Source organism: Cololabis saira, chromosome 14, assembly GCF_033807715.1.
Source record: "Cololabis saira isolate AMF1-May2022 chromosome 14, fColSai1.1, whole genome shotgun sequence".
NCBI lineage: Eukaryota > Metazoa > Chordata > Actinopteri > Beloniformes > Belonidae > Cololabis > Cololabis saira.
In genome coordinates this window covers 35,967,432-35,992,941 of record NC_084600.1, presented here as the reverse complement: position 1 = coordinate 35,992,941, position 25,510 = coordinate 35,967,432, and the positions used below count along the sequence as shown (strand labels likewise).

Here is a 25,510-nt window from a genome sequence, read left to right as displayed (position 1 = left end):
TGGCACCATACCTACTTTTTACAGCTGCTCTCAGAGACTTCAATCAATTTGTTAATAATTCATAAATAATCATTCCAGTTAGAGAAACATTGATTTTATGTAAATGGCTTGAATAGCATTCATGAAGAATATACTGTATATCGTTCATTGAGAAAACTCAGTTTATTTACATGACCGTAACCAAGTTAAATGGTAAAGTTTAATATTTTCATTATGATTGCCAGGCAGCACGGTGGCTTGGTGGTTAGCCCTGTTGTTGTGAGTGTGAGTGTGTCTAGTTGTGTGTACAGGACTGTCTCAGAAAATTAGAATATTGTGATAAAGTTCTTTATTTTCTGTAATGCAATTTAAAAAAACAAAAATGTCATACATTCTGGATTCATTACAAATCAACTGAAATATTGCAAGCCTTTTATTATTTTAATATTACTGATTATGGTTTACAGTTTAAGATTAAGATTCCCAGAATATTCAAATTTTTTGAGATAGGATATTTGAGTTTTCTTAAGCTGTAAGCCATGATCAGCAATATTAAAATAATAAAAGGCTTGCAATATTTCAGTTGATTTGTAATGAATCCAGAATGTATGACATTTTTGCATTACAGAAAATAAAGAACTTTATCACAATATTCTAATTTTCTGAGACAGTCCTGTATATACTGTATGTGGCCCTGCGATGGACTGGCGACCTGTCCAGGGTGTAACCCCTGCCTCTCGCCTGAAAATTAGCTGGGATAGACTCCAGCAGACCCCCGTGACCCTGCAAAGGATAAAGCGGGTATAGAAAATGGATGGATGGATTATGATTGCCCCCCCCCCCCATTTACCATTTTCACCGTAAAAGTGTAAGGGATACAAACAGTAATGTTTACATATTAATGGAGTGTGTCTGACGTTTCCCTGCAGAGCCTGACTCTGGTAGCAGTCTCTCGTCATCATGTCCAGTCGAGGAGGAAAGAAGAAGTCAACGAAGACGTCCCGGTCCACCAAGGCTGGCGTTATCTTCCCTGTGGGGCGCATGCTGCGCTACATCAAGAGGGGCCTGCCCAAATATCGTATTGGAGTGGGAGCACCTGTCTACTTGGCTGCTGTCCTGGAATACCTTACTGGTGAGGTTATATTTGGATAAGAGCCATGGGTAAAATATTTACATTCATATTAAATAGAGAGAACAATAACCTAAACCAATAACTTATGCTATCAGAAACTGAGCCACTTTATTGCCCTTTTTTTGTAATTGCGTTCAAAAAGTTGATAAATGCACACAGTTATAGTATGACATCAATGTAAAACAGTTTGAAAAAGAGATGGTGTGTAAAATGTATTTGAAATAATAAGAGTGCAATGCTTTGCAAATGGTGTAGATATTTCTTATATACAGATCCAACATTTTAGATTGACACCTGTCTCAAAAGCCTGCATCAATGATTTGAAAGCAACATAAATGTTGAGGGAGCAAAATATGCTGACACTCAGGTGACATCTTTTTATTTCCACCCACCCCACCCCTTTTTCTTTTTTTTTTTTAGAAAGACAATGAAGCAGCAAATACTCCATATTATCCCGACAAAGTGACTCGCTACTAAGAGTCCAGGAAGTAAACTGAGCTACCTGCAGTCCAGAACAGAACTTTCTTTTATCAATCTAAAGCTATCGGCCATAATTACACCAAATGATCTCCTCACTTACCAAATACTTATTCCAAATGCAGAACTGATGAAGCAGTACTGTTTTACATCATCACAGTTTTTTTAATGCATTTTCATCAAGTAAGACATTTTTTCTGCAGCATTTCTAAATTTATCTTGTTTAATTTAATGAGTGAATTCATTACAGTCACTATTTTTTTCACAAACTTAGAGTTTGCATCATAATTTAGTATCTTTAGACATTCAGTTGGCCTAATAGTTTTTGTCACAAAACTTTGCTGAACCCTGACCTGTTTAACCAAAGTAACCCCAGATAACACTTCTGCACATGGCCTTTTTCTATTGATTGACAGTCCAATCTATGTTTTCTAGAGAAGTGAAGCATGATTCCTTGAAAATATAACATTTCCCTGTCTTTTTTCTTTGTCCAAATAACCTCTAAACATGCAAAGGTCACAATTTATAAAAAACCTTACAAAATAAAAAATGTATATGTATGAGAACACCAGTTTCGGTTTGAAATATGGCCACTTGTGAACATTGACGCTCCTGAAAGTTGTTTTTGGATTTCACAATTCTGAGATCGCTACATATCCTGAAGTTTAATTTAATTTTGATAACGCGCATTAAGAGGCAGACTTGTCCCTTTGAGAGCATTTGAGACGGCTTCTGTTCAGAGAAACAAATTGGTTTCATGAACTGCACTTTTGCATATTAACTGATGCATTTCCTTTGTTTTTTTTTCTTCTGTTAAATATTAATGTAGCGGAAATCCTGGAGTTGGCAGGTAATGCAGCCAGAGACAATAAAAAGGGTCGCGTTACACCACGACACATCCTACTGGCCATCGCCAATGATGAGGAGTTGAACCAGGTCAGTTGTTGTTCGAGGGTTTTTAAGATTTTTCTTTTTCTTTTGTATGTATTTATGCATTTCCTTCCTTCCCGACAGTAACTCAGATATTGCATTTTGTCTCCATCTGTCAGTTGCTGAAAGGTGTGACCATTGCAGCCGGTGGAGTCCTGCCCAACATCCATCCAGAGCTGCTGGCCAAGAAGAGAGGAGCGAAGGGAAAACTGGAGACGCCCGTCTCGCCTGCACCCGAGAAGAAACCCAAGACGGTCAAGAAAATGCCAGCGAAGAAACCGAGTGGGAAGAAGGGAGGAGGGAAGGCTAAGGTGTGTCTTCGTGTGAACAGGCCTCCACCCTGATTTCAGTAATTAATACAGGATGTTTGAGCTCTCTTGAGGAAGTGTAAAGTGGCTCAACTTGTGTCCGTCATTACTGAACGCCTGTGGTCCTTGCTTGTTTCTTTACGAGCACCAGAAAGACTTAACATTGATGTTCTGGCTTGATGATTCATTTGTAAGGATGCCATTCATACACTGAATACGTAAAAGGAACGTTTGTTTATTACAGAAAATGGACTTGAGCAATGATTTTAGGAGGAATATGTCAACTTCCATAGTCTTCCGTCCATCAATCTGGTCACTAGGGATGGGTGGTATGGACTAAAAAATGTATCACGATAATTTCTGGCATTTATCCCGATAACGATAAAAATTTCGATAAAAAAAATACCAATTCAACTCCACCTTTTTAACTATAAATCTATCTCGCTCTCAGATCCGCCATGTTTGTTACACAAAAACATCATCAATGGGAATTTATCCTTTTTTCTTTCTTTCTTTCTTTCTGGCTCATTTCTTTCTTTCTTTCTTTCTTTCTTTCTTTCTTTCTTTCTTTCTTTCTTTCTTTCTTTCTTTCTTTCTTTCTTTCTTTCTTTCTTTCTTTCTTTCTTTCTTTCTTTCTTTCTTTCTTTCTTTCTTTCTTTCTTTCTTTCTTTCAGGCTCATTTCCTTCCTTCCTTCCTTCCTTCTTTCTTCCCTTCCTTCCTTCTTTCCTTGTTTTCTCCCTTCCTTCTCCCCCTTCCTTCCTTCCTTCCTTCCTTCCTTCCTTCCTTCCTTCCTTCCTTCCTTCCTTCCTTCCTTCCTTCCTTCCTTCCTTCCTCCTGCTCTCTCCTTCCTTCTTGCCTTCCTTCCTTCCTCCTTCCTTCCTTCCTTCCTTCCTTCCTTCCTTCCTTCCTTCCTTCCTTCCTTCCTTCCTTCCTTCCTTCCTTCCTTCCTTCCTTCCTTCCTTCCTTCCTTCCTTCACATACGTTGTGCGTGGATTTAACACAGAACCATAAATCAGCTTTACACAAAAACATCATCAACAGGAATTTATCATTTTTACCGTGAGATACAAATTCTTATTGTGAGGAATTTTTTTGACGGTTTATCGTGAACGGTAAAATATCACCCATTCCTACTGGTCACTTTATCCCATTTAGGGTCAGAGTGAGGCTGAAGTTTAGGAAGTTAGAGCCAGACAGACAAACATGACAGTCACGTACAAAGTTTGCCCAAACCTTTGGGATGGGGTTTGTGAGTCACCAGCGGGTGTTTTCATGGTACTCTGCAGACAGTTTCTGGTGATTGTGCTGACTTGTCACACAAGGCCTGATTCTTTAGGTGCATGTGGGGCAAATGTCTTTCTGTAAATCCTCGTCCACAGGGATGCAGTTCCCCATGGGGAAACTTATCACAGGGACATTGTGTGCATTTCTGCTGTCCATGGTTGCATTTACCACAGGTGACCTGTTAGTCACACGTGCACACAGTCTGGAGTTGTTCCGGTGTGCTCGCTGGACTGGTTTATCAACTAAGAAGCTTTTTTTTTTCAGCTCAATGGAGTAGTTGGATGTACAGGACTGTCTCAGAAAATTAGAATATTGTGATAAGTCCTTTATTTTCTGTAATGCAAAAATGTCATACATTCTGGATTCATTACAAATCAACTGAAATATTGCAAGCCTTTTATTATTTTAATATTGCTGATCATGGCTTACAGCTTAAGAAAACTCAAATATCCTATCTCAAAAAATTAGAATATTCTGGGAATCTTAAACTGTAAGCCATATTCAGCAATACTAAAATAATAAAAGACTTGCAATATTTCAGTTGATTTGTAATGAATCCAGAATGTATGGCATTTTTGTTTTTGTAATTGCATTACAGAAAATAAAGAACTTTATCACAATATTCAAATTTTCTGAGACAGTCCTGTAGATATAGCAAACAAAGGGTTGGGATGAACCAAAATTCAAGAATTTAACTATATAATGATGGCTTGTTTTATTGTTCTTAAAACCCAAATGTTATACACACACATACATATATATACAGGACTGTCTCAGAAAATTAGAATATTGTGATAAAGTCCTTTATTTTCTGTAATGCAAAAATGTCATACATTCTGGATTCATTACAAATAAACTGAAATATTGCAAGCCTTTTATTATTTTAATATTGCTGATTATGGCTTACAGTTTAAGATTAAGATTCACAGAATATTCTAATTTTTTGAGATAGGATATTTGAGTTTTCTTAAGCTGTAAGCCAAGATCAGCAATATTAAAATAATAAAAGGCTTGCAATATTTCAGTTCATTTGTAATGAATCCAGAATGTATGACGTTTTTGTTTTTTTTAATTGCATTACAGAAAATAAAGAACTTTTCACAATATTCTAATTTCCTGAGACAGTCCTGTATGTGTGTATAACATTTGGGTTTTAAGAACAAGAAAACAAGCCATCATTATTTAGTTACTGTCTGACCTCGGACCTCCTCATAAAGTGAATGGTGGAAGGACATAACTTTCCCAGAGAGAATGGTGTCAACACGTGTTCTGTGTGTTTAACAGAAACAGGGCGAGGTGAGCAAGGCAGCGTCTGCAGACAGCACCACAGAGGGATCTCCAGCTGACAGCTTCACTGTGCTTTCTACAAAGAGCCTTTTCCTGGGCCAGAAGGTCAGTTTCCTTTCAACACGTAGATCTTTTAACTCCAGACAACTCGAAGCTAATTGTGTAGAAACTAAAGTCAAACCGGTGTTAAATCAGAGAGATGAATTCACAGCTAAGCCACAAGGCTTCTGAGACTTGGAGAGAGATTCTCCAAGTCTTAAATAAGTGCAGTAAAACCCTTTTTTTCAAAACTAACTTTTGATATTTGCCATTCGAGCAAAGACATTAAATGTTAGTCCTTTTCATACATTCAAAATCTTTTCTGTTTTGTAAAAAAGAAAGTGACACCTCATTATTGACAGAACCTGAACAAATAATGTCAGTGCTTGGTGGTGTGGTATTGGTGTGTATCTCACATCTGTTAGCTCCTCTTGCTTCTGTCCCACTGAGCAGCAAAAGAAGCTTTTTAACCTTTTGTTGAGCTCAAACTTGGAAGTAAATTTGACAGAGTCCAAGGGGAGGCATGGCAATGTTCTTTCTTCACTGTCAACATCGTGAGATTATGTTTTCTTAAGACTCCAAAGTCTCCATAAGACGATATAGAAGTGTCAGTGTTTCTCTCTTACTGACTTTAACTGCTAATCATTAAAGATTGTTTTTAGGATGCTTTATATTGTGTGACCTCTGTTTGAGCTAAAACATTTTAAAGATATCTCCAACTTTTCTGCCTTTCATCAAAGCTTCTGTTATCCCACAGATCTAACAGAAGTCATGTCTTTTATGAAAGATGATTTATAGTTATTGTATATTTGTGGTGAATCATAAAAAATATCTATTACTAAATTTACAGGAAAATGAATTTACTTCCACAAGGTTTCAGCTCAGTTGTGACGGCTGCTGGCTCTGCATGCTCTGGTCTGCCATGCAAATGTTCATACTAACATGCAATTTAGTAGAAATGAACTACACATCTAGCTTGTAGTATATACATATTTAGATCAGCCTGTGCATCCTTTGCTACAGATGTTTTTTTTTTTAAAGTTTAGTGATGTTCGACAGCTGGCTTGTGATTTCTGCTGCAGAGAAGATATGAACATCTTGAGTTTCATACTGAGGAATAAAACTGAAATCACAAAATGAGTTCAGGTGATCTGGCTGCAGCAGTGCTATACGTCTGTTGTATTCACTAGGAAAAGGACTCAACGCTGAAATATGAAACTGAATAAAGATTGCAGCAGATACTGAAAACAGCAGATGATGATTGATGAAATGCAAACAGTTAAAATAATGAACATATGACCATTAATATTAGTGTTAGTCTGATTAATTTACTTAACTGTTTTCAGTCTTTTCCAGCATTTTGGCTTCTGTCTGTCTGTTATGCCCGCGCCATGCCTGCTACTTTTTTTTAGTCCCTTTACTGCCAAATCTTGCAATCAAATCTTGTTGATGGACATGTGTTTGAATAACAGGGATGAGCCTTTAACTGAGGTGCTAACTGAGTGTAAATTTTAGAGGGATACCTTGATATTTTGAACCCTTCTTGCAATTCACAGGGAAGATGTGAACACATTTATGATAGTGTATCAGCTTTGAAACTGTAACTGAGCTATGCTTTTCTTTAAACACACACACAGGGAAAAAAGTACTTTTAGTCAGTTAAAAAAAAGTCAATATGAGAAATAAAGCAATATGAGGCAACAAAGGTGAGTAAAATCAGATAAATTCTTCTTTATGGCATACAGGACTGTCTCAGAAAATTAGAATATTGTGATTTTCTGTAATGCATTTAAAAAAACAAAAATGTCATACATTCTGGATTCATTACAAATCAACTGAAATATCGCAAGCCTTTTATTATTTTAATATTGCTGATCATGGCTTACAGCTTAAGAAAACTCAAATATCCTATCTAAAAAAATTAGAATATTCTGGGAATCTAAATCTTAAACTGTAAGACATAATCAGCAATATTAAAATAATAAAAGGCTTGCAATATTTCAGTTGATTTGTAATGAATCCAGAATGTATGACATTTTTGTTTTTTTAATTGCATTAATTATTAAATGCATTAATTGCATTTAATTGCATAAAGAACTTTATCACAATATTCTAATTTTCTGAGACAGTCCTGTATCTATTATATAGCTCAGTTAGATTCAGTCTAAATGTTTGATACCACTTGTCTGAGTTTCAAAAAAACCTAATTTGACTTTTTTGGCTTAACGTGACTTATTATCTAACCAATTCATACATGAAAGGGCCTCATCATTGATAAGTCTGGTTTGAAGCTGATATCTCGCCTTCAGCTACATGATGTTCAACACCTTTTGTGTGGTATAGCAGGGTCACCAATGCTTCTTTTCTTCCTCAATCGCATGAGCGCATCATTGTCTTTAATCGGGGTGTACTGTTACTGTCACTGTACACAGTAAGAGTGGATGTCAGGCTGTCTTTGCTCGTTTGCTAGTTGATCCAAAAGCTCAAGGTATCCCCTCAGCTGCAGAGTGAGTCTGGTTTTAATGGCTTTGCTTCCTCACCTCTTACTATCTCGCTCCACCTTCTCCTCTGCATGCCTGCCCCTCGCTCTCCCCCTTCACAGCTCAACCTTATCCACAGTGAGGTCAGTAACTTGGCTGGCTTTGACGTGGAGGGGGTGATCAACCCCACCAATGCTGAACTCGAACTTAAAGACGATCTAGGTGAGCTGCCCGGCCCCCTCACCCTCCCCTCTCACGGTGCCAGTGGGCTTTGACATCTCAAATCCTTGACTGTTGAGCAGATTATCAATGTTTTATAAATAATTGTTAATAAGGACCGTCTCCACGAGATCTCTTCTTTCACACTGTGACTGAGAAATTTAGTTTAATCTCACCATTTTCATGGTTTTAATGTATTTATCTATTACTACAATGTAGTATCTGATCTCCATTTTTACTGTCAACAATTAATACAGCTTCAGCAAAGTTTCCCTACTAACTTTAGTCCACTAGGTTTTATAAAGCAAATTTTGTGTGTGCCTTGGAACAACAAATTAAAGAAACAGTTAAATCTATAATGATTTCTTAATGAACCATTTAATTAATTAATTCATTCATTCATTCATTAATTCATTCATTCATTCATTCATTCCTTGGGAAGTGAGCTTTAGGTTTAAGAGAGATTCAGATTCAGAAAAACTTTATTTATCCCCGAGGGGCAATTGCAAGACAAGACAACTGAGCAGCAAGACGTTGAAAATATCAAATAGAATAATAGAATAAAATAAACAGATAAATGGGGCATGTCTCGTTATGTACAAAAAATATATAAATATAAGAATGTCAAAAAAAAATTTACAATAGAGTGACTGTAGTGGTATAAATAAAATATAAATGCATTTAATGCAGTTCGGTCACATTGAATGGGTAAAATATATTTCTGTGGCATTGACTTGGAGCATTTAATTTTCCAAATAACATTTAGTCAGATAAAAGTTGATCTAATTATATAATAATAAGTAAAACTTGAATTAAATATGCAACCATTCAGTTTTATTTACATAGCGTCTATTACAATACAAGTTGTCTGTAAGTGTTTAGTTGTTTTTTTTTATGCTCCATTTTAGTTTTATGAACTGCAAAGTTTTGAATGGTTTAACCTACTTCTCTTTGTTATATGAGGGGGCAAGTGTGGACTGATGTTTCTTTCATGAAAATCTTTAAGGGAAAGAAACTACTGCTCACAGTGTGAATTAACAAGATCTTGAGGTTTATATGCAGCCTCAAATAACTGATTTCTCTGCACAATTTGATATAACGAGCAGAAAGCTCCAAATGAATGAAAAGGAATGGATCTAATTCAGTTCCACAGATGAGAGAGAATTATCCTCGGAGACTTTCAAGGACTTTATCAAAGCTCCTCTGTGCACTTGGTGTGCTTGTTGCTTCCATGGTGTAGACCTGTTGGGGTTCAATTTCAGGTTGTCATCCTTTCAGTTAGCTGCCAGACTTTTTGTGATTCATTCAGAAAAAACAAAAACAAACCAAGCGTTTTGGAAGCTTGTTGTGCTGAACGTTACCTGTGCAGCCTGATTGAGAGGTGTTCACCTGAGCGGCAGTAAATTAAGGAACCAGGACAACACAGTTTAGTGCAGTATCGTTTTGCAATTTCGGCAATACAAAACTTCAAAGATATCCAATTATTTTAAAGATATACCCTTGTCTTCAGTTATTACCTGTACTTTTGTGTTTTTTCAAAATACTGTGTGGTCCTGCTTCCTACCTCCACACTGTAACATGAACCTCTGTTTCCTCAGTTGCCTCCTTGTTTCCTGTGATGTCCTCACCCAATAAGGAGTGCACTCACCTTTGTGTCTCTTCTCTTCCTGTTCTTCTCTTTCATCTTTTTTTTTGTTTTCTTTTTCATTTTCCTTGTCTTATTTTATAACTCCTGGTCACACACTGTGTTTTTACCACCATGTTATTGCCTGTTGTTTGTCATTGTTGTCGTCTGTAGTTGCAAGTTGTGCAAGCCGACATTTCCATCGTGGAGAGCGACGCTGTCGTTCACCCGACCAACTCCTCCCTCTTTACAGGTGGTGAAGTAGGTAAAGGAACCATTGACACCGCAGAGACCACAACTGCCTGTCTGTTCTCTCTCTGCGTATCCATGCGCTCAGCGTTGCAGTCTGTGGACCGACAGCACAGCAGCAGCAGCAGCAGCAGTTTTTTCAGACTTTATTATCTTAGGAGATCCAGAGGTTTATGGCAAGAAGTTAAACCTGCCATGCTTGCTCTGAATGCTTCACTTCAGAATTTACATAATTTGGTCAAATATTCCCAGAGAAGGCAATGAGGCATGATGGGTAAAAATAAAGTTGCAGAGACTTGAAAAGTGCAAGCAGCGATTGTTGTAGGACATAAGCAATGAGGTGCCAGAAGGCGTGCACCATTAAAAAATTATATAAATTGGCTATCTATGTATTTTAAACTGTTCAAATTCGGATATCTATCTTCCTTTTTTTTTTTTTTAAAGAAAAAAAAAACAGTTACAAATTAGGGCTGTTCGATTTTGCCCAAAAATAAAATTGCGATTTTTTTTCTCTCAAAATCCGATTTTCGATTACGATTACGATTATTTTGTGAATTGACAAAAGGCAAAGAAATGATTTCAAATATGCTGTTTTTTTTATTGAACATTTGCCCCATTGGGCTTTAAGTGCAAACTTTGCTCTTATTAAACCAAAAATGAATGAATAAAGTGCAAAACTCTGTAAAATAAGTTGAAAAAAAGTTTTAAAAAATATAATAAAATATAAAGTTTTATCTCTGAAAAAAAAAAACAGCAAATCAGCACTTGCAAACATACAGTAAGTTATATTTCCAATTAAATAAAACAAGACATTTTCTAATTAAACTAAACTGGGTCTTTGCATGCTAAATAATAATGCAACCCATGAAGGAGGTAGAGGTGTGTAATGTCAGTCATTACATTTGCAAGTTTTTTGCAAGGAACACGAGCCGGTCTACCGCATCTGGCTTGAGGGATGCCCGGTGGCATGTTACAACGCCCCCTCCTACACTAAAGAGCCTCTCCGATGGGGCACTTGTCGCAGGTATTGAGAGGTATTTCCATCAATCATTAATATGTGTGCAGACAAGGTAAAAAAAAAAATAAAAAAAAATAAATAAATAAAAAAAAGTGAAAAATCGATTTTACGATTTTCACGTTTTAACATCGTTCTAATTACATAATCGCGATTACGATTTAAAATCGATTAATCGAACAGCCCTATTACAAATCTAGCCTGCACCTAGGGCGGTTAAAAGTTCAAGCTTTCTTATTTTAATCCCCATTTTAAAAAAATCATCACCCTCTCAAAGTTTTACAGTTATGACCGATGCCGATTGTAGGTTATGAATGAACAAAGCCACTTAGCGACTACATTCAGCACATTCACTCGGGAAGCTGCTCATATGCAGCTAGTGTTACTGGAACAGCTTTTATGAGTCATCTGTAATGATTTGCTGCCAGGTCGGCTTTTCCATCACAGTGATTCCAGCCGGTGGGACAGATAAGGAAAAAAATAAAAATTAATCTGAGTAGTCTATTTGGATTAATCATAGCGAATATTCAGGCAGTAACATCCTTGTTGAACTTGGCCAAGGAACTAAAAAGACCTTTGTGCCCTCCTTGCGGGACAGAGTCAGACTTAAATAAATACTTGTAAAACTGGATCTAGTGTAAACGCTTATGTGGAGCTGTACAATTATAAATAAGCTCTATGCATCAATAAAACACAGCAGTTAAGTCATTTTTATTGTAAATTCATACCGCTGTTGCAACATTCTCTCTTTTACATGTTCATGGCTCTGAGACATGCTGTAATAGATGCATCTTTTTTTAAAATTACAAGCTATTCTTTGCTTTTGCTGCTTATGAGAAGCCTTCAGTTTTGTAATCGTCCTCCAGCTGGATTACTCTGCGAGTCTGCTCTGGCCAGACCTTACAATCAAATATTAAACAGAGTGCCGTAGATGCCCACCTCTGAACTTTCAAGTCTTTGCAAGTTTACTGTACATTCATGCAGGCATGAGCTCTGGTCTGCCTGCAAAAAGATTGAAAACATAGATTTGCAGCTCTGTAGCTTACATGACTGTCTCAGAAAATTAGAATATTGTGATAAAGTTCTTTATTTTCTGTAATGCAATTTAAAAAAAACTAAAATGTCATACATTCTGGATTCATTACAAATCCACTGAAATATTGCAAGCCTTTTATTATTTTAATATTGCTGATTATGGTTTACAGTTTAAAGGTATTGTGACATAATTTTTAACATGCTTTTAACACTATTAAAAGTCTTGACCAATATCCCTCCAATGTGTCTAAAAAGGTGTAACAAGAAAAACTGTGTTTTTTGCGCAGTGAAAAACGCGTCCTTTTCCCCCTTTCCTGTCAATCATTGCCCCGCTCCTCCTCCCAAACTCCCAGAAAGCACACAATACACTGAATGTTAAAAGTTCGTTTTTTTGGGGTGTAATTGATGTCAAGACACCCAACAAAACACAAAAAATCGAGAAAAATTTGTTTTTCATGTCACAATCCCTTTAAGATTAAGATTCCCAGAATATTCTAATTTATTTATCTAATTGTAAGCCATGATCAGCAATATTAAAATAATAAAAGGCTTGCAATATTTCAGTTGATTTGTAATGAATCCAGAATGTATGACATTTTTGTTTTTGTTTGCATTACAGAAAATCACAATATTCTAATTTTCTGAGACAGTCCTATATATGTAGTTTTCTTTTTTTAATTTTAATTTACATTTTTTTTAAACTAATGATGCTTCACCTGTGCAGATATCTGCAGTGAGAAACCTAAAGGTATACCTGTGTTCTTCTCAGTGCTAAAGTAGTACAGAAACGTGATCCACAGAGCAGTTGAGGAGCAGATCCAGTAACACACGTATGACCAGTGTGTAACTGATCATCGTGCAGCTGCTGCTTGTTGGTTTGTTCCACCTGACTGAAACGTGGGCAACCTGAGACCTGCCTCATTTCCTGTGACCTGTAACCTCTCGGCCGAGCTGCCAGTTCAGCTGGTTTAAAAAGAGAATACACCAAGTGTTTGAAGACATGACTTCCTGAAGCCTCAGATTAAAACACTGTAGGATGATGTGAACAGACTGAACTGCTGATAACTACACAACAGGTTGTCAAACTAAAAAGAGCACTTTTTTTTTCTTCCTTGCTTGGATCAATTGTTGTTCATAGAAGCTTTTTTCACCTATTTTTATTTAAAAAAGCTGACACTAATGCTATTGTTTTCCTCCTCTGCTTGTTTGAAGTGATATAATCAGAACATTCATTTCTATGCTTCTGGTGAAGTTAAATGGCTTCCCTGCTCTCCGGTGTCCTTTATGGCTCCTCTCTAAAGTTCTGAGTAAATCTGAAATGTTATTTTAAAATGGCTTTCTTTACTGATCAAAAGATGAATGAAAATACTGGAATTTGCTTTGATTGTAGCTTCAAATGCTACTTAGACTTTTTTTTTTTAAATAACTTGGAAAAAGGGATGTAAAGGTTTTACATCGTCATCTATGACATGCCGTCAGCCTCAAGAACAAACATTGTAAGTCTGTGGGGGGAAAAAAAACAATTTAGTTTGAATAAATGAGTTTTACTGAGTCAGGACAAGACATTTGGAAAAACGCAGCTCTGCACTTTGTTTGAGTCTTGTGAATAAAATAAAGTCAGGGTTCTTTTTTGAGGAGGCTCAGAGATTCGGAGAGAAGCCATGTGAGATGATCGACGGCACTATTGTGCGTCTGCCTTGCTGTCAGCCTCCATCCATTCCCATGACTTCCTGTTTACCTGTCTGCATGAATACCAATCGGCTGCCATCCCTTCTGCTTTCTTCTTCTCTTTCTGTCTACTTCTGCATTGTGGGATGGAAAAGACTAAGATGTATTCATCTTAGTCTTTTTTTCTTTTCACAGGCTCTGCTCTGGAAAAGAAGGGTGGTAAGGATTTCACTGAGGCCGTGACAGAGATAAAGAAGAAAAACGGCCCTCTGGAGGTGGCTGGTGGTAAGTGCAGAGTTTTTTTTTTTTCCTTTTTTTCTGCCTTTCACTCAGGTCAGGTCTGGACAGTCATTCAAATAACATTTTTATTCACCTATTGAGGGAAAAATTGAAAGCAAACATGAGTCAATATTTTACCTTCACAACTAAAGCATCTGGTGTCTTTGGTTTCCAAAGATTCAGTCCTGTTAAATAAAGAGGTGTTAAAACATAACAAAGTGGAAAAATCATTGCCCAATTTTTTTTATTTTCTTTGATTTTGATTTGACATGATTTCTTGGTACTATTTCCAAACAAAGATGGTTAATACTGACTTATTTGCCACTGCAGCCACTAGGGCTGCAACTAACGACTATTTTAATAGTTGACTAGTCACCGACTATTAAAACGATTAGTCGACTAATCGGATAATTAGTATTTTTTTTTTAAATTTAGTATGAGGTTGCTTTAATTATGTGGCAAATGATAATAAACACCAGAAATATGCAACTAGAGCTGTTATAGCGGCTATAGCGGGACGGTTTTCTTCATCCTGCTATAGCAGGACTGTTTTTTTCCTGCTCCCACCTGCACCCGCAAAACTCTGAGAATTCATGGCGCACGGTGCACAGTAATAGAGATGCATTGATTTAGTGTCTTCTCCCGTCCCGCAAGAGAAATGTCCAGACAAATGTATCTGATTTAATATTAACATAATAATTGTGAGCGTGATGGATGATTGACCGTTCATAGGCACCTGACCGAAAGTTAGATGCAAATCCATCATTGTCATCACACAAGCTTTTTCGCCTTTTGCGCATCATCAATTATGATTGAGGTTATAGCAACGAGAGTAGCCGTGAGTGGCTCAAATAATACTAAAAAATAACATAAAATAAACAAAGTTAACAAATGGAACGAATTAATTTAACAAATGAATATAGGCTTAATATCTTACCAAGGTGAGTCCGTTTCGTTCAACACTCCGACTTGATTTTTCTTCAAATGCATTACCGACGTGCTCCTGTGATAAGCAAGGTCGGCTTTGCAAACCTTGCAAGTCATCTTTTTATTCGCCGTTTCGAGGCTAAAATGCTCCCAAACTTTTGAAGTTTTATTACCCGCAGCTGCGTTGAGACGCTATCGTGCATGCGTGACTCTCTGCAGAGATTGTATTGAAGTGAGACACCTCACTCCATTAAAAAAACACGTCTGGCAACTATTGTCGACAATGGAATTCATAGTCGACAATTTTGATTATCGATTTTTCGCCGACAACGTCGACGAATCGTTGCAGCCCTAGCAGCCACATCTTTGTCTGTTGCACGTCACCTGTTTTCTATCTGGACTACTTAATTTCTTTCTTCCTGGATTGTTTTTGAAACTCTGACTTTGCATGACCATGGTCTGGTGTTGCAGAGAAAGAGGTTAAACACTTTCAGTCGAATGATGCCCAGATGTGACAGTGATGTCAGTGCACCCCATAAATCTCCCACCGTGCACAGCAGGCTACAGGAGACCGCTTTTGTTTCCTCATTAGGGGAAATGATGTCAGAACGTAAATGATCAGCTCTTTGGACATGAACACAGATTTTACACCTCGGACTAATGCAGTCTTCTTTTAAAAGCTGGTTAATGACCATTTTCCCGAAAACGTGAATACTTTTTTAAAAGTTTTTTAACGAAAATGATTAAAGACATATAGTACTGAGTGACACATCATACTTGCTCTCTGCAGCTTTAGTGTAAAACACAGCCACACTGTTTTAACCATTAAGTTTAAGTCCATTTGTCTCCATTCCATCTTCGTGTCATTTCTTCTGCTTTCTCCTTGTTTTTGTATCATTATCCATCACTCACACTCACTGTTTCAGACACTCGCCATCCTCAGCCAAGGTAGCTCAGCATCCTAATCCTGGTCTCCATGTTGAGTTCATGAATAAATTACGAGCTGACGGAACAACAAGCCAGCTGAGCCTCTCCGGGGTTTGGGGGATCTGGTTCAGTGAAGCGGTCACCAGAACAACCATCCGTAGACTTCTACAAAATGTTTAAAAAGATCATTATGAACTGTATTCAACTCCTGTTTTCCTTCATCAAACCTGCTAATTCTCCTTAAAGACGAAGCAAAAACAGGTTGCAGGAGTTAACTTTTAATGGAGATTCAGTCTCATCGTGCAGTCCTTGGCTTAAACACCTTTTGGCAGCGTCAAGTCTTCCTGGAAAAGACCCAACGAGGATTTTTCTTTTCAAAGTTCAAGCTGATGCAGTTGGGATGCAGTGAGTCACTGCACAGCCATTTTTCTGTCCACCTTTGAGTTGCAGTTCTGGTTCCAGTCAGGATTTGGTCTGTGTCACTCCAGGATTTTCAGAGTGTGTCCCAAAGCCACCCTTGTGTCTAGCTGGCGGTCTAATTTGGGCCGCTTTCATGGCGAGCCTCACGGTGCTCGCCTGCTTTCCTCCACATATTTCTTTGGGAATTGTGGTTTCTATTGAAGAAGGTCTTCTTTCTGGCCAGTCTGCCACAAAGGCTTGATTCATGGAGTGCTGCACTGATGGCTGCACTTTTGTAAGGCCCTTCAGTCTCTTCAAAAATGCTCTGGATCTCATTCATAGTAACTGTTTACTTCATAGATCTGGCTGCCAGATCCATAAAGTCTGTGTGTGGTTTGGGGCGTTTTAAAACGCTGCAGAAAATATCTTTCACTTTTGTTTCTAATAATTAAACATCAAAAACTTGGGCCAGATGCATAAAACAGCATTATTTCATAACTTAAACTGTTTGAGCAGAAAGGCCGGCTGAAATGCCCACATGCATTATTTTCAGCGGATTTAAAAGCTTGTCGGGCCCATCACATTTTAAACATTGGGAGATGATGTCGACTGATCCCCACTCCCGCTTTTTTGCCCATGTATGGATGCAGGCACGCTTTAACTTATAGGTTGTTGGTACTACAATTAACTGGACTTGACAACGAAGCATGCTTTTTGTTCTTTTGACTGTAAGTTTTACATTTTACTGCAATTTTATAGTCAAATTGAGACATTTATCAGTAGAGACAAAAATATGTGTTTTATGTGGTGGTTTCAGCTCTGAATTAGAAGCAGAACCAAAAACGGCTGCATGGATAAAAGGAACATAAGTAAATGATCTTACATCTTGTATTAAAAGTGCATCACCTGAATGTATCAGGAATTCTGACAGTTTGACAGCCGTGTAACTAAACACACGGCTTGTTATTGGGTCAGACGGCCTTATGTGGAGATGATCTCCAGAGAGAGAGGCAGATCTATAACCAAAGCTGTCGTTTATCCTTAAATCTGTTCTTCCAGCAACATCCGAGCATCCTTTCTCTTACACAGCAATTACACATGGCTGTTACTATTTATATTATCCACAATTCAGTTCAGGAACAAAAAAACACCAATGCTGGAAATTGTCAATTTCATTTTAAATTAGATTATTTTGCCTTTTTCCTCAATTGCACCGTCGTCTGACTTAAGTTGCTCTAAAGATATGTGTAGGCATAGTGGAAGTGTTGGTCAGACGCTGCTAACTAGAGCACTCATTGGCTACGTTTACATGCAGTCAAAATTCGGGTTATTGCTAATATTCCGGTTACTGAAACATTCGGAATATTCCGTTTACATGCGTGAGCAAACAGGGTTATCCCTGTATACATGGTAATTAATCATTCGGGATATCTGGATCAAACCAGCAACGTGCGGAGAACATCATGACGCAATTCCCGTCATTTCCGCTTCTTCTTCCTGGATCCAAATTCAAAACAAATGCTGCTTCGCGCAACTTTCCGCTCACCTTCTTGTAAATCTTCTATCCCGGTACTTTCTACCGTCTACAAATGCCAAAATGTTCATATCCTTCATTACATTTATGAAGTGATTAGTCTCCTCCTGGTCTTGCGTTTCTCCGTGTTTATAAGAACTTCCTGGACTCAAAAGACCAGGATTCCTTGTGAACAGAGCATGCGCAGAAAGCAAATTCATGTTCCGTTTGATGGGGATATTCCGCTTGGCGTTTACATGACTGAATATTCGGGTTTTAAAAGCAGTAACCCAGGTTTTTTTTTTTTAAACCTGACTATGAGCAAATTCGGGTTATTCAAAGGGGTTATTGGTGTTTACATGGCGGTGCAAATTCGGGTTATTGCCAATATTCGGGTTTTAAAAGGGTTATTGATGCATGTAAACGCAGTCATTGTGTATTAATCTAGAAGTGACAGTACTCACGACAACATTACCGTTTATTTCAGTGATGAGTGTTAAACTGTCTCCAGCTAGATTAGGATTATCTCTAGGCTTATATGGGAATCTTGCATAAAGTAATGCCTTTTATGTTTGGGCAGTATAATGACATCTTTGCCCGTGACCCTGTACAGGATTAAACGGGTACGGACAACGGAGGGATGGATGGAATAAAATTTTTGTATTTGATTCTCTGTTAAACGCAGACTAAACTGATAAAATCAACATCTCAGAAGCGCCAACTGCATCAATAGAAAAAGCACATAAACAGTGCGGTGCTGCTGCTCCGTCCACATGTTTTGATTGATAGTTGATCTCCAGATGTGCTGTCCACAAACACTCCCAGAAACTGTTCCACCCGTCTAAACCATAAAACAAACTGATTTCTACCATCAGTCATGAAAACCACCATCAGCATCATCATCAGCATCATCAGGCGTTTCCTCGGGTCCAGACCGCACATGTAGTGAAAACTGGCTCTCGCTCTGCCGTCTGAAGTCTCTCCATCCTCTCTGCGCGCCATCTGGAAATCAGCTCGCCCTCAGCTTTGACCGCCGGCCAGTCACACGATTGCTGCGGGCTAATGAACTCTGACTGGAGGCTTTCTCACATCTCAGAGGAGTCATTTGGCTTTGGCTGGGTTGATGGAAGACTTAACTAAATGTTAAACTTCAGAGAGCAGACTCCTCTTCTCCTGTCCTTCCTCTTCTCTCTTTCACAGCTGCCTGGAGAAGCGATTTTTCTCCGGCCCACCTCTCTGTAATTCCCTGCTCGATCCAGTTTAAGCTCTTGGAGATTTGCTACATGCGTTTCCCACAAAGAAAAGTGTTCATTTAAGCACTTCAGGCCTCCAAACTCAACTTCTGGGTTTGGACTTCTGATCAAATTGGTTAATGAGGCTCGACTCGATTTTTACTGACAAACTTTACATGATACCGTCTGCATGTCTGAAGTGAACCAATTCACTCATCATCTGTCTTAATAAAAATATTGCAGTTGCAAAATATGGAAATATTTTAAAGTAAATTATATAGAAATCTAGAAGTTTGTTCTCAGATACATTCAGTAAAAATACTAAAATATAAATATAGATATACACATATTAGAATAGTAAAAATGTTAAAGTGCACTTTGATTGCTGTCATATTATGTGAATACATATAAAACTGTTGATTTAATTGTCAACATTGCTGTAAAGCTAAAATCATGGTTGAAAATGTTAGTTTTGAAACCAGAATTATCTATATTAATTATAAGGATGAAGTACTTTTCTTTGTACAATATCTAATTGGAGAAAAATTACATTTTGTGATGCTTTCTTAACATTTTCTCTAACTATAGACTAAATTGGTACACAAAGGTATTTTATTTGTTGTTCAAATTTATTCTGTGACACATCCTTAGTTTGCAATTCATTTGGTTTTGAATACGATTTAAAATGTAGGAATAAAAGCAACTTTGTTCAAACATGTGGTTCCTGCAGCGTTTAGTAATGCTGCTGGTGCTGAAACATCCGTTCTAAACAAATATTTCCTCTCTGTACCTCCTGAGTGCTCAGCTGTGTTTCCTTTAGCCTCCATTTTCGAGCGCACTGACATCTCTTCTCGCCTCCCTCCCTCCCTCAGCCGTTTTGACCGCCGGGTTTGGTCTGCCGGCCAAGTATGTGATCCACTGCAACAGTCCGGGCTGGGGCTCTGACAAGTGCGAGGAGTTGTTGGAGAAGACGGTGAAGAACTGCTTGGCTCTGGCAGATGAGAAGAAGCTCAAGTCCGTGGCGTTCCCCTCCATCGGAAGTGGAAGGTAAGGAAATGCATGTAGAGCAAATGCACCATTAAAATATAGAGGCATCTTGAAAATGTGATGTTATCTGAACTTTAATGGCACTATGTAATGTTTTGAATTTCTGATAAACCTCGTACATAACCCGAAGATCACTGATGTGCAGCATAATTATGACTTAAAGGCATTTACCTTTTTAGTTTTGACAAAAAACAGTGATATGAACTCAGAGTTCACATTAAAAATAGTAGAATATTGATAACAGAAATGATATTACAGCAACGAGCGGCTGTCTCAGATGCTTCTATCATTGTAAAGGGCATCACTAGCGGTAAAAAGTCGTGATCACGTGTGTACAGGAGTAAATCTTCTCCATTTTTATCAGTGCCGAACATGTGATCTCTTTTTTTGAAGAAAGTATCATATCTATGTTTAAAAATGAATATATATATACTGTGATTGAAACCAAAAAAAGAAAGAAAAAAATTCAGAGATGATCATGGAAGTCGCGTCAGTGTCTCCCAACGTTTTTGACGCTTGACAGACGGCGGATCAGCAGCAGCTCCACTCTGGAGCGACGTTCCCTTCAGATATTGTTGAAACATTTTTTAACTAGTCTGAGAATATAAAACTTCTTTAGGATTTAACATAAAGAAAAAGGAAAACATGTTAAATGGAGCTGCATTTGTTGACCATAATTACTGTTTAGTCATGGTTTTTTGGTTTTCCTTCTGCAGCACGGTAAAATATCTGCAATAAATTAAAACAGTTTCAGAACCATGTTCAAGTCCATATTCATGTTTACATTTAAAACTTCTGAGTTATAAACATTTTTTCCCTGTACAATTGTTAAAATCAATGAAGTTTACTGTGGAATAGTAAGTTGTTGTTTTTCCCCTTTTTTTTGGTACTTTTAACCGGGCTGTGAATACATTTCTACATTTGTCGTGGGGAAGTCGGTTCAGACAGATTTGACTTTTAAAAAGTTAGGTTATTGCTCATTTGACCACTGATATAAAGTAAATAAATACATAAAAAGTTCCCTTCTCTCCAAATTGAAACAGCGCTGTCCTGCAAAGTAAAAAGTTACAGTCTGGGCCCATCATTGAGCTGTAGGAGCATCCCGCGGCGTCTGTTGGCAGCCGAGCCTTTTGGTAGTTTTTGGGCCGGGCTGCTGGGTCGCTGGGTCGGACGTGCTCCGGCGCATTCCTCTGTTTCTCTGCGGTTCCGAACACCAGGCCAACAGCTTCAGCTCTTTGTAGTGTTATTTGAATTGTTCCTGAGAGTTTTGTGGGGTGGCGGGTGCCAGCTGTCCTGCCTCACCCTGCTGGGGTTGGGGGCCACATACTCACATGATAATTTATTACTTGCCTCAAGGGTCAGTGGTTACTACATTGTTTTAATTTAGAAGATGCTTTTATACAAAATGACTTAAAAGAGGAACACAGAGAGCTGTGTGGGCTCTGGTTTCCTGCTGCAGGACACTTGGGTGTAGCAAATACACAATTACATCTTTGTTGAGTCTTTGACTGCATTTTCGGTTTTGTTCTGGAAATTAAACGCACTAAAATTGACTGACTTAGTTGAATAAAACGGCACAGATAATATACAAAGCAAAGAATAATTCACTCCCCTGCAACATACAAAAACTAAACTGTTTAAGGATAGAGATAGGCAATATGAGTTAAGGGGGGAACATAATCTCAAACAACCAACAGTTAAAACAACACTTAAAAGTATGTGTTACAGGTGTTAATTTGTGGAATAGCTTGCCAGACAATCTTAAACAAAGTAAAAACATCATACAGTTTAAAAATTGTTTAAAACAGACCATGATTGGTACGGTAAATACCAACAAGATTGAAGGATAAGATGCAAGAGAGAGAATTATGGAATTATGCAGGTAATATTTACTGATCTTTTTGTCCTTGTTTTAATCGGGACTATTTATTATTTATTTTTCCTTTTTTTCTTTTCTTACTGGTTCTTTGTTGTTACATATATTTTTTTTGTGTTTTGTGTTTGCTTCTTTTTTGGGTGGAAATGCTAGAAAGCATTTGTTATAGAAAGTGTAAATAATAATAATGTGAAGGTTAAAGGGTAGGCATTTATAAGCTCAGAGCTTCAGCCTACTCCTTTTTGATCCAAATGATTACACGATATGCTATGAATGAGTGTACCATATTGAGCACATGATCGAAATAAATAAATAAATAAATAACTCTCATCAGGAACAACTTCCCGAAGCAGACTGCTGCCCAGCTCATCCTTAAGGCCATCTCCAGCTACTTTGTGGCCACCATGTCTTCCACCATCAAAACCGTCTACTTTGTGCTGTTTGACAGCGAGAGCATCGGGATCTACGTGCAGGAAATGGCAAAGCTGGAGACGAGTTAAAGTGTGGAAAACTCGCATATTTATCCCTCTCCCGGTTTGTTTTTGTTTTTTTTTCCCTCCACCCTGCGAGGAGAGGCGTTCACCGGTGATTTGTTAGATATGAAGAGAAGAAGAAAAAGATGAAGAATTGTAAAGGCCGGGAACTTGTTTTTGCATTATGTATGTTTCTTTTACAAAATTATTCTAATTTTTTTCCTTCCATGTCACCTCTGGTGTTTAATGTAGACGTGCACTGTTCATTCTGTGGTCTTTTAATACAAACAGTGCCACACATTACAGATTCAGCAGTTAAGATTTAATTTCTAAAACATACGGGGTAAAAAGATGCTATGAGACGTAGCTGCACCTCAGTTATGAGACTTCCAGAGAAGTCCGATCAATACGGGTTAACGCATGTAAAGACGGTAAAGATATTCAGAACAGCCATTCTTTCTAGTCATGAGACATTGAACTGTGTGTTGTATTTTCTGGTATCGGTTCTGCGGCTCAGAACATCTGTTGTTGTACTGTATAATGAAAAGTTAAAAGTGTGAAGAGAAGTTCAGTTTGATCTACGTTTGGTCTTCAGGAGACTCGAATAACAGAATAATAGTATTTTTGTGTTGTGTGTTGCAAATTTCCTTTTTGCCTTTTTGTTTAAGGAGGCAAAATATATCCTCGGTGTCCTGTAAAGACCTCACAACCCCACAATTTCAAGAAAAATGTATACATATAAAAGAAATGCAGCGTAAACGCTACCTCCCGTTGGTGGTTTGTTTTAGAGGCGTACGTTAATCCGGCCAGACCGTTCGGAGGTTGGAGGTTTCTGCAGGGCTCTCGTGGCTTCTGTTGTGTGTTCCTATAAGTGTTGATATAGATGGAGTATTTGTGAAACGTTATGGCTAAAATATTGAACTCTAACATAGATTTTTATGTTCCGTTTTAATTTTGACACTAATTTTGAGTGGCACAGGATTTGGAAGAAAAACAAATGTAACAGATTGTTGTTTTGTGAGTGTTTTTTGTCTTTATTAAGCCATAAAAACAGATGTACTTGTCATTGCTGGAAAAAGAGGCTCTCCGCTGGTGCGTTCAGTTCCCCCTCTCCCATTCAGCCGCCACCAGGTGGCTCCATGTGATCAAGTATCGGGATTATCATGCCAACCTTTTTTTTTTTTTTCTTTTTAAAATTTTTGCACAGCATCAGACCTCCTCACACAGACGCTGGCCGATTTGAGTTGAATTTGAATTGGGAAAGGTGGACATGTATATTGAGGACTGCTCTGCTGCATTGTGGACTTTTCAAAAGCCTAACTTTCTTATGAGAAAAAAAATATGTAAATTGCTTTCTAAAGAAAAAAGAAAAATTGCTACAATTGATGATTCTACAACAAGGTCTGTACACACTCCGGTAATAAAATACCTTTAAAAAAAACCAACAGTTTTCTGGTCCTTTTGAAATTATTAAATCATGTCACAGTTCATGCAAAACTGAATGGCTCTGTCATGAAATTAAAAATAAGTTTGAGTGCATGTGTACATACATTTCCACACACACAAGAAGTGAGCATCAATTTGTTGCTGCCGGATTAAAGTTAACGTTATTAAAATGTTGCAGAAAGTGGCTGAAAGTAAATATTACATCTGATAGATTTACCTGAAAAGGACTTCTAAAGCCTCTGGATCTCACATCTCAGCAAACTGGCGTCTGAACTACTCGTGAGGACCGGGTGAACTTTCGTAGGACTAGGTTTCATTCAGCTGCAGCACTGGATGAATCTAAGCATGACTTGAACTCAATCTTTTTTTTACTACTTTACATGATAGTTGTTCAACATTTACTTGCCCAGTGATGGAACTTGTCCCACTTTTAATCATCAGCCATCTCAAATTCTCATTATGTTCATACATGAGAATTAAACATAGAGAAACAGTAAAACATCCAGTCTGATTTAATGCATTTATACAACATGATCATGACACGCTGAGTTGATTTATCAGCTACCAGGATGTAAGATTCCTTTATGTTTCTGGAAATAGCAAAGAATGCAGTTTTGTTCACATCTGCACACTGGTAAAAGAAAGTAGTTACTGCTTTTATCTTTCAAGCAAACCACGTTTACTTACATTTCCCATTACAGCCTCCTGTGGGCATGCAAATAAAGTACTGTATTTAAGTGCAATTTGAACTTATACTTAGCTTGAATATTTTTTTTTATATATTTTTTTTTCATATGTGACTCTTTAAATATACTTTATAATTTTTGTCTGCTATCTTGGGCGGCTGCGGCTCAAGAGGCGAAGCTCCAAGTCATTGTAAGTTTGCAGTGTGCATGCTGTCGTTGGGAAGATGCTGAACTCTGGAACTGTCCATGACATGTTTCAAGTACATGAAAGTAAGTGACAGAAAAAAATAACTAAACAGAATAAATAAGCCGTCTGAATGTGACTTGTACTGTTAAGTTCTGTTAGTGGGTGATAAGACTACAAAAGAGCTGCATAAATATTGTACCTTTTTTTTTAAACCAATTTAGCCAATTAAAAGCTATCAGCTACAGTTTATTACATTATATACATTTTCTTTCAGGTGTTTTTTTTTCATGTTTAATTCTCACAACCTTTTTTTATTTTTTTAAAGCAAAAACGATTATTAAAGATATTTTTTTCTCTGTTTAGCTTCAGGTGCCTGGTCCTTTCTTTAGTTACTCAAATAAAGGAAAAAATATATATAATATTAAGCAGTAACAGTAAAAATGTGCTTATTGCTTCAAAACCCTAAAATATAATTATGCTGACATAATCTTAGTCTCTAATCAGTCTGAGCTGCGTTTCTACTGAATATAAATCAGCTTTTTAAACTAAATTTCACTAGTATATATCCCTATTTTTGTCTCTGTTCGTTGTCGGGTAAATTGCACAGAACAGACTTGACTGTGGAGACGTTGATCACATCATAGAGATAAGATAAACTTGAAATAAAACTGGTTAACACCGTCCAATTAAATCCAAAGACTGACTTTCTATATAAATCTTTTCAAATATACATTCCAGGAAATCTTTGGAAGTCTAAAGCCTGAATTATGGTTCCGCGTTAAATCGACGCA

At 37.5% G+C, this 25,510-nt stretch overlaps 1 protein-coding gene across 2 annotated transcripts in view; it reads left to right on the top strand.

Annotated features, from left to right (window-relative positions):
* LOC133460054 (core histone macro-H2A.1) overlaps window positions 1–23,847 on the top strand; it is a 32,472-nt gene extending 8,625 nt beyond the window's left edge. The window contains exons 2-9 of one of the 2 annotated variants that reach the window (XM_061740558.1): window positions 909–1,111; window positions 2,418–2,524; window positions 2,638–2,829; window positions 5,396–5,503; window positions 9,935–10,025; window positions 13,923–14,012; window positions 19,877–20,051; window positions 22,262–23,847. In XM_061740558.1, coding sequence (XP_061596542.1) covers window positions 940–1,111; window positions 2,418–2,524; window positions 2,638–2,829; window positions 5,396–5,503; window positions 9,935–10,025; window positions 13,923–14,012; window positions 19,877–20,051; window positions 22,262–22,427 — 1,101 coding nt within the window. In that variant the 5' untranslated portion in view covers window positions 909–939 and the 3' untranslated portion in view covers window positions 22,428–23,847. Of the gene's footprint in view, window positions 1–908; window positions 1,112–2,417; window positions 2,525–2,637; window positions 2,830–5,395; window positions 5,504–8,039; window positions 8,140–9,934; window positions 10,026–13,922; window positions 14,013–19,876; window positions 20,052–22,261 lie in introns of both variants that reach the window. The other variant, XM_061740557.1, reaches the window with a different exon arrangement.
* Window positions 23,848–25,510: the final 1,663 nt, after the last annotated feature.